General features: G+C 43.3%; 1 protein-coding gene across 2 annotated transcripts; it reads left to right on the top strand.

Annotated features, from left to right (window-relative positions):
- Window positions 1-9,138, top strand: CGRRF1 (cell growth regulator with ring finger domain 1). 2 transcript variants are annotated; one of them, XM_015865823.2, is made up of 6 exons: window positions 1-300; window positions 3,128-3,267; window positions 4,494-4,671; window positions 4,849-4,996; window positions 6,428-6,535; window positions 7,834-9,138. In XM_015865823.2, the coding sequence occupies exons 1-6, from the start codon at window positions 197-199 to the stop codon at window positions 8,179-8,181; spliced, it is 1,026 nt and encodes a 341-aa protein (XP_015721309.1). In that variant the 5' UTR covers window positions 1-196; the 3' UTR covers window positions 8,182-9,138. The 2 variants fall into 2 exon arrangements, with proteins under 2 accessions (XP_015721309.1, XP_015721308.1); XM_015865822.2 differs by having other exon boundaries at window positions 4-300; window positions 7,831-9,138.
- Window positions 9,139-10,032: the final 894 nt, after the last annotated feature.

The following is a 10,032-nucleotide window of genomic DNA, read 5'->3' as shown; positions in this document are numbered from 1 at the left end:
CTCACCGCGCGTTGTCATGGCAGCAGAGGGCACTAAGCTGGAGGCAATGGCTCCGCTCTGCCGCTGCGCATGCGCACGCGTTTTGCTCATGCGCCCTGTGTAGCAACTGGTGTGGAGAGCCGAGCGGCTCGGGTGGACTCGGGTGGGCTCGGCTCTTCTCGGCTCGGCTGGTCTCGGCTGTGTGCCGGCCGTCTCTATGGCCGCTGTGTTTCTCGTCACTCTCTACGAATATTCGCCTCTTTTCTACATCACGGTGGTGTTCGTCTGTTTCCTCGTCACCAGCGGCCTGGTGCTGGGCTGGTGAGTGCGGCCTGGGGCTGCTCCTGCCCTTGGGGGGCGGTGTGGGGCGGTGGGCCTGGGCTGAGGTAATGGGGGGGGGCAGCGGGGCCTGCTCCTCTGTGTGAACTTTGTTATAGCACTGAAGGATCCAAGAACCTCCCAGCGAGTTCAATGTGTCTGCAGCTACAGCTCTGCCTTAGTGCTTCTTGAACCCCCTAAGTCATGAAAGCTACACAGGATGCTATAAGTGCGTGTGGTATCGTATGAATCCATACTAGCTGGTGTATTGCCATAATGACATCTTGCCTACCCTATCATTTCCAGCATCAACCAACAGCCTGTTTTATAAACACACACGTGATGGTGGCAGCCAGCCTGAAAAGCACCAACTGCTTCGGAATACTGATGGTTTAATTTGCAAAGCCGTGTTTTGATTTGAAAAGCATCGTGGTTTCTTACAGGCAGCCCTGGACAGTGGCCCTATGTAGAGAATAAGTTACTGGACAAGAAGCGGGGTACAGCCAGCCCATTAGATGGGCACAGAGACTAAAGTGGGATGTAGTTTGGCTGTATTTGGGCCTGTGAGTTGCCTCCTAACTGGAGATGGATGCTTGTAGTATGGGGAGCTCAGCACCTCTTCCATTGAAGAAATCAGCTTCAAAAATCAGCAACAAAACCACTGGAAATACCTGCCTAGTATGGTTCTAAAGCAATTAGTTGTCAACTATCAACCTGGGCTGGTGGTAGGTAAAATCATAAAAGCTTTTTTCATCCTTCATATGCTGAATGCTGCCTTAAAACTGACAGAAGCCTTGTCAAGCAGGTGGACCTGCTAAGCAGGAGGGTTGGAACTACATGATCCTTGAGGTCCCTTCCAACCCGGGTCATTCTGTGATTCTGTGTGATTCTATGATCTTGTAGCTGAGCAGAGTGAGCCTTTTGCCTTCAGCTGCTGCTAAAACCACACTGGAGCCTTCTTTATTTCTCCCCGTGGCTGCTTTTCATGCTGATTATCCCATTGCTTTCGACCAGAGGATTTGAAAGTTTCCAATGAACAGGGTTTGGAATCAGCCAGCTGGTATAAAACAGGAGGCACGTTTATATGTTACTGGAGGGATCAGCTCCACTGAGTCTTAGATGCTGAAGAAGTGAAGCAGCTGCTGCACCTGGTTTCTTTATGAGTAAGATGTGAAGCTGGCAGGATTCATTGGATAATTGGACATTAGCTGTGATACTGAGGGAGGCAAGGCATGAAGTGCTAAAGGCAGAGATACATTGGACTGCCAGGAGCAGGTTGTTGCTATGGAGGGTGGCTTTGTGAATTTAGTTTCCTCAACTTGAAAATCATTTCTGACTGATGTTTTTCCATTGATCTCACAAAGGGCAACTCCAACATGAATTAACAGGCACTTTGCAGGAGCTCAGTGTCAGTAAAAGCTCTGTTTTCTCGCTTTTTAGACTCCTATGTGTCAAATAAAGATTTTGAAGCCAGGAAGAAAGGAGCAGTGAAGGCACAGAATGGTTTGGCTCAGAGCTGTGTTGTACATGCAGCCATTATTCAGATGGATGGAAGTTGGTAGTGCCTTTTTCAGCTGCAGTTCCTGATACAAGACCCACCTTACTGTAACAGCTGCTGTTCCAGAGTACAACATGGGAATGGTTGGTGCAGGGAAGGGCTGACACTTGGTGCTGTTCAGAAGTTTCCAGCCAGTGTCTTCATAAAGCAAAATATGAGGCCATTAAACAGACAGCAATGGCAGCAAGAGCCGTAAATGGTGACAATGCAGCCTGAGCTAATTAATAACCGTGTTCTCAAATATATTAGCAAAGGACCCCCCACAGGCTCTCCCTGTCACCTTAGTAATGAGGCAGTGCTGGATTAATGCAGTTACAAAGATCCCATCAGACTTCTGACTGTGTATCCAGGGTGGCTTCTCTAATTACCCTTTGCTTACTGACAGTTATTGCTGTCACCTTCACGCTGAATTATTTTTAGCCTAAAGGAGGTGTTCTGTGGAGCTCGTTTTGTAGATCCTGATCTTCTGTGGCAGTTCCTTAAGAGCCCTGGGCGATGTGAAAGCCTTGAGGTTTTGTAAGATGACATCAGAAACAATCCTGAGGTATTTCTTGTCATTTTCTTTGGTTTTTATTTCCATCTATGGGATGTTTAAGTAGATGAAGCAAAGGTTCAGAATTTGTCCTTTTAGAGTCAAGCTGTAGCTTGGGCTTGCGTGCTGGTTTCACCTTTGGAGAGCTCTTAGAGTTGCACCTGTGGTTCAGTCCTGGCTGTTTTACATTTGGTTTCTGGCTCATTGCAGAGGTTGTAAGACTGTAAGACTCTGATTTAGATGTGGCATTTTGTTGCGATCGAGGATAAAATGCAAAATCAGGATCTTGATGTCTGAAGCATCTCACTGGCTGCAGTTACAGCTCAGCATTCAGTAGGGCTGAATGATTCACTCTCAGGTCTTCCTGCAGAGCACCCAGCCCCTTCAATCTGTTCCATCTCAGTGAGCAATGGCTTTTTTGTCCAGTGACTTGATGTGCGGATTGTCAATGGTGAGAAAGCCTTGGTTAGCCCTTTACCACTAGAGGGCATTGACTATCCTCACTAATTTCACTCACTGGAAATACGAACTATCCTCCATTTGTTTATTTCTTTTAACACTGAAGACTCTTGCCACAAAAAGCTGGAGCTGAATTGGCAGGCTGTGCTATGCGAGCGTCCTAACAGGTATTATGCAAAGCCACACTGGATCTATTTGTTGTGCTGCAAGCTATTTAGAGCTGGAACTCAGACATGCCAACAGCAGTGCATAACGTGCTCATCTTCTATTCTATGTCTCAGGTTCGGTTTGGGTGTCCCTGTTATTCTCAGAAACTCAGAAGAAACAGAATCCAGCACGAGAGTATTGAAGAAGCGGATGAGACAAGTGAAGAATCCTTTTGGTTTAGAAATCTCTCATCCTGACACAGCTTCGGTAACAAGTCAGTAGGTTTCTAATATGCTTCATTTTAGTCCGTGTGTGTTTCTAAACATAGTGCTTCCTATTTCATGCTCTTGTCACTTATCAGGACTTTCTCAGAAATCACTGCAGAAGGAATAGTCATTTTTTTTTCACCATTCATAAATAGGTTGTGTTTAAAGCAAAATATTTGGCTATTTAAGAACAGTTTAATTCTTATTAATGAACCTCTTCCTGCTGTAACAGGTATTTAAAATAATAAAAAAATCCCCTTGCAGTTTACCAATTACTGTCAGCATTTTTTGTAAGCTTTAAGTAGAATTCCATATAGAATATACACAGTCTGATTGAAAGTCAAATTTCTTCTCCCCTGTTGTTTGGAACTGCACTAGATTATAAAACAAAATGTGTATGTGTGCTTCAGTGGAAGCTGAAGTATCTGTGAGGATCAAGTAGTCCCTAAAATCCTTGAGATCACCCACATAGGAAGTAAAATTCATGTACTTCTGCCTTACTGGGAGCATGAAACAAGGCCAAGTGTTTTCCATGCAAACAGATGCAGAGCCTTCCAATGGATGTGAAAAGAGCTGCTGCAGAACACTCTTTGTCTTCATATCTTTAAAAACCTAAAGAAACAAACACAAACACAACAAAGCAAACCAAAAAGGAGCACACTCAGAACAAACCCCTGCAATTAGTCATCGAGTCACTTGAATTTTCCAGCAGGTTTAAGCACTTGAATTTGGTGGGACTTCTCAAGAGTTGTGTTCCTGTTTGTGCTGTTAGCACTGTAGAAGTTGCTATGCTGGATGCTTGCCTTTTAGAAAGGGAATGCGGTGTGCATCCCAAGAGGGCCTTATCCATGTCGGCCATAGTGGGTGTTGTAGGTCAGTGATCCAATTACTATCATTGCCTGAAGAGGGAATGGACTTTGGTCAAGAGATTATACTCTTGAGCCTTCCATTGTGCTTGTAAACTGTCACCAGAAGTTAAAATTTACCCTTTGTAATGCACGTGCTGCTTCTGTTAGCTCAGATAGTGTTTGTAGCTCCTCACACCCACTGCCTTCTCATTGTTGTCTCCCTAAAGCACCAAACCTAGTTTGAATTGTTAAAGATTAGATTAAAATGGTAAAAATCTGGGATGCTGATGTTGTTTTCTGCCCGTCTCCTGCACTTAGCAGTTCTAGGATTCCTGCACGTTGGTGAGTTAATGGAATTAATGAAGTCCTTATCTTCTTTCTAAAAGAGGGTGTAACGCTGACACCTGACTGTCTGGAAGACTGTGTTCTTACGTGCTACTGGGGCTGCAATGTTCAAAAACTCCACGAAGCATTGCAAAAACACGTCTACTGCTTCAGAATAAGCACTCCTCAGGCACTAGAGGATGCTCTATACGACGAATATCTCTATCGACAGCAATACTTGTATCCTTTATTTACACTGTTTTGACAAAGTATGCTAATCTGCTGGCACAGGGAGAGCTGCGAACATGAGGTACGATGTCATTAGGAACACATACGATGACAAATATCCTTTATGCAGACGTCACGTTTGTCTGCTGTCGCAGCGACACTGATTGTTTTCCTTGACACAAAATAAAGCGTCAAAAAAAACGACAAGGAAGAAAAATATTGTCAGCTACCAGAAGATGCTCAAGTTGTCGATTTTGGCCCAGTGCCTCGACGTTGCTATCCATTGATAGCACTGCTGACATTAGCTGACGAAGAAGACAGGGAAATATATGACATTGTAAGTAATACAGGAATATATTTTAGGGATATTTGTCTATGGTGGAGCTCCTGTTGTTGATACGGTGGTTTGGATTGCTGTTGGCAAAGAAAGACCTTCTTCTTTAGGTCTGGCAGAGATGTTTGTGCTGATTGCTGACTTGAAAACTAAGAGCAAGGGCTAAACTTCATCCTGAATGCATTTGCAGCCAGATTCATGCCTGTGTGCAGTTTTCCTCTAGGTTCAAAAGATTCATGTGACAGTAGAAAAAGGTTATAATAACTATTTGAAGAACAGCAGAACTGAACCTGTAGAAGACACGGTGTATTAAACAGAAGATTGAGGAGTAGCTTGATTGTGGTGTACAACTAAAAAGATAGAGTACACTCAAAGGGAAAGTTTATGAGCAAACAGCACAAAGTTTATGCTAGGTTGTAGGATCGCCGTCTAGATTTCTGTACTATAGGGTAGGGTAATAGAGGAAACACTGTCTCACCTTAAAGAGCTGAGACAGTTCCATTTGGAGTGGGTTCCATTCATTATTCAGAAGGTTGCCTCAGTGAACAAGCAGTGAGCTGAGGGCATTCACTGCCACTGAAACAGCGCTTAGGGTGTGATGGTGTAATACAAATGCACTGAGAACAGCTAGCTGTTAGAACCTTATCAAAGCACCAGAGCTGTGATTCTCATGGAAAACTGATGACTTTCAAACTAAGCCAGCACGAAGCTTTGTGAAATTTTTTGAGGCATTGTGATTAGAGAAAAAAGCCTCACTGCAGATTCAGTTACTATAAACACACATACACAGGTATGTATATATTTAAGCTCTGTATGTCATTAGCCACTTAGTGGATTTTGAAGTGTGAGGCTCAGGCATGTGCATGAGTGTGTAAGCCCTACCTCAGCTGTATAAGCACTGAGCTTCAGGAGGAGGGCACATGCTGACAATAGCAGGACACGGGGAAATGGTTTTAAGTTAAAAGAGGGAAGATTTAGGTTGGATGTCAGGGGGAAGTTCTTCACTAGGAGAGTGGTTAGGCCCTGGAACAGGCTGCCCAGGGAGGTTGTGGATGCCCCGTCCTTGGAGGTGTTCAAGACCAGGTTGGACGGGGCCCTGGGCAACCTGATCTAGTAAAGGTGTATGTTTGGTGGCCCTGCCAGGCAGGGGGTTGGAACTACATGATCCTTGAGGTCCCTTCCAACCCGGGTCATTCTGTGATTCTGTTTGGGTGCCTTTTGGGTATGGGGCCAAATTCTTTCAGCTGAGAGCAAGAAAAGCAAGTCTGCTGTAAACTGGTTGCAGGAGGGAGCAGTGGAGGATTGGGGCAGAAAGCTGAGACTTGACAAAGTGCTGTCTTGTGCCACTTCCCATTTTTCCCTTCTATGACACACCATTTTATATGAATCATATCATGAAAAGGAAAGATATTAAACATACCTTTTCTTTGGTAGATTTCAATGGTGGCCGTAATTCATGTTCCTGACGAGAGCTACAGACTTTCCTGCAGAATATTATATCAGTATCTACTTCTAGCTCAAGGCCAATACCATGACCTGAAGGTAAGCCATGTTCTGAAACTTGTGTTAAGCTTAGTTTGTGTGGGCTTTCAGGAGTCCATGATCTTTTATCAAGTTCTTTGCAGTAATAGTTACAATTATTTTATTAGTTGAGAAGTTCCAGCCAAAGTTGCTGTGCTGTACAGAAATATCTGAAAATATATCCAAGATTTATTAGAGAAGCTGTTTCTGGTCCTGGAGGCCTAGGTCCTGTCCACTTGTTAAAACACTAGTAATAAATTAACCGGCTATTGAACGCTTCTTCTCTACACAACATCTATTTCCTTGCTAGTCTTCAAAGCTCCACTTTCTCCTCTTTTGCTATCCACCTGGAGAAGCCTTAAAAAACTTCTTAATTTCTTTTTACCACAATGTGTGTACAAAGATTAGTGCAGGTTGTTATCAGATGAACCTATGTTCTCATCATCCCTTTTCAGTTTCCCTTATCTATGTGTGTTTGGGACTATCTGTGTCCCGTGCCTGTTGATGATGCCATTCTATGCCACTTTATTATTATGCTAATAACAGTAATGTATAATATCAACTAGCTAGAAATTGTGCCAAATCTATTGACTCACTCAGCATTCATCTGGAAATAAATTCTTCCCAAGAAATGTTTGTCTTGGCCATCTTTTACTGATACACTTGATCCAGGTAAACTTCCAAGTCGATCCCCTTTGAGGTTTATTTTCCTGTTACTATTGTAAAAAATACAGCTTAAACTAAACAGAAACAACTGTGCAGCTGCACTTTGTAATACAGTTATGTAGTGTGTTCCCTGTGGGCACCTTTGCCTGGTAGTTCACTGGCTTTATTAACAGGTCGCGCCCAGAAGAATTTTGCTTCCCATAAAACACCCTAGAAAGTAATAAAGGACTTCAACGTGGGAAAGAGCAGATTGGGTAAAGTGAGGTACTTCTGAAGGTTTGCTGGGATGTATGTTCGGTGGGAGTGGGTAAAAGCATCCCTCTAGGCACAGATCATGATAAGCCAGAAACAGAAACCTGAGCTGCTCACAGCCAGTGCAGTTCAGTTAAAGTTCACGCATGCACACTGATTTGATTAAGGTAAGATTTGACATCTTATCTTTACTATTTTGCCAGTGTTTTGTATTTCAGAAGCACAGAATTATATGTATCATTGTAGGCCAGGAAACTGTCCTGACTCACGTGAGGAATGAGTCTGGACCTATTTGACCCAAATCTATCATGGTGGAAATTTACATGGAAGGAATATGTCCAGGTATTGGAGGTAATTTGTTGACTTGTGCTAAATGTTTGTGTATATGTGTATTTTAGCAGCTCTTCATGTCTGCAAACAGTACCACACCACCTTCATGTGGTACCTCTCCAGAAGAGAGAAGCACCGACAGAAGCTTGCTGGAAAAGGCTGGACTGGCTGAAGATGAACCAGAATTGCATGAAGAAAACACTAAAGACTGCGTTGTGTGCCAGAACGGCACAGTGAACTGGGTACTCCTACCCTGCAGGCACACGTGCTTGTGCGATGGCTGCATTAAGTATTTTCAGCAGTGTCCAATGTGTAGGCAGTTTGTTCAGGAGTCTTTCCCACTCTGCAATAAAAAGGAGCAAGATGAAGATGAATCAACCCAGATCTTGCAAGATGTTCATCCTGGAAGAGTTTTTTAATGAAGACAAAAATAAAAGAATTGGGTTGTATGCACCAACGTTAAATGTAGAGAACAGACTGTTTATGGGAGGATATCTAGCATTAACTCGTACAGTTTTGCTTTTTCATTGCTAGGCAATTTTCAGCTTCCTTATGTGTCTTCACTCCATATGCTCACGGGAACATTATATTTCTCTGAGCAATGTGGACAGGAGAAGTGCGTAGGATATACTTGAAGGATGTGATTATTTTTGTAGCTTCTTACTAATTTTTCATGGAGTACTACTGCAGGCTATTTTGATCACTAAATTCAGCTTTAACTACTTGCAAACAAAAACCTGCAAGTGAAGTTGAAGCGCACACAGCCTATTCTGTATTTATTATATTTAAAGTATTAGAGCAATATATCATCTTAATCCCTTATAATTTAGAAACCTGGCACTTTACAGAGCGTGACCAATGAAGGAAAGGTACATTCCTTGTAGTCAAACCCACGTATATTTATTTTGTAGGCAAAGATTGTTCTGTGACAGGAGCTAGAAGTTGTTCAGGACACTGTTCGGGGCTGTTTTGATGTGCATGTGAATGAAGGACCTGAGCCAAAGCCCAGTGGAACCAATGGAAGGGGTTTTGTTGCTATTTGTTGCCTTGAACTAAACCTTGCTGCCACTTTCAGTGTACATAGCAGTAGCTTAAGCTGCTACTACTCTGTCATCTTGTGACAGATCTTCAATCTTCCGGCAATGGCTGCAAGAACTTGTTCTCCATACAAATGTTAGTTAATTACTCCGTGGAGTTACTTGAGCAGTTCTGCTGTGCTGTTCTGATACCAATTGCCTGCTTGGGGAATTTCCAATTCTGTTTACTTGCATTGTCAGATCGGATGAAAAGTTGGCCATTACTTTGACTTTTATCAATAGTCCCAGGACATTTGCTTACTATAATAAAAAAAGAAGCTAAAGGATTGTTGAAAACTACTTATTTTTCTCTCCGTGGTATTGTCAAAAGCAGTAAAAATGGCTGATGAGAGGAGAAATTGCTTTGCTTGAGAGCCAAAGACAGGCAGGGTTTCAAATCCGCTGATATAAGACACAAGTGCAGACACTTGCTAGAACCTGTAAAAACAGGGAGTGCCTGCTCAGTGCCTTTCATCGTGTTCCCTTGTCCCTTTGCCCCACATCCATTTTCAGGACACCTGCTCAGAATGAACAGTCTCTGCTCCAAGCTCTTCAGCTGCACTCTCCTATGGCTCCTGTATCAGTGCTGCCCTGGTGCTCATTTCTGTACCATGCCCCTCCAGAACACTGAAGGCAGCTTCTCCTATTCAAGGTATTCCATCTTCATCTTTCTGTCATTCTGTGGTGGATCTGAGTGGTTTTTTGTGTTATTTTTGCCTTCATTCTTCCAAATTCCTGACATTTATCTCCGAGTAAAAGGCTTAAGTGGTCATGAAAAGGGTAGCGATTGCTTGTGAAGATAGATAGAGGTTGGGAATTGATGCACGTGGCCACAGATTTCCAGCCAAATATCCATAGGCTGTATAAGACTGTTTATCTGCTCTACCTAAAGTGACCTTCCTTAGCAGAGAACTCTGGAATAAATAGCTGGCCAAATCAGCCTGTTGTTTGCACTGTGTATCAAACAGGAGTTAAATACATATACAGCTGAGAGTGGACTGAAAAGCGCTTACAGAGAACTTCCAAAGACAAATGGTTCTGCTTGGAAGTCGTCACAGCAATGAACGGCGTGTGTGAGGCAATTTAAGAGGCTGAGAACGCTAAGAGGAATGTGAAGAGTGTAATAACAGAAGGACCAATTGCTGCTGGTAGCAAGGCTACCCCACAGGTGAGAACACAGCACAGATGTGGAGA

Source organism: Coturnix japonica, chromosome 5, assembly GCF_001577835.2.
Source record: "Coturnix japonica isolate 7356 chromosome 5, Coturnix japonica 2.1, whole genome shotgun sequence".
Lineage (NCBI taxonomy): Eukaryota > Metazoa > Chordata > Aves > Galliformes > Phasianidae > Coturnix > Coturnix japonica.
The sequence above is the reverse complement of the archived record's forward strand: the minus strand, read 5'-3'. Positions and strand labels throughout refer to the sequence as shown.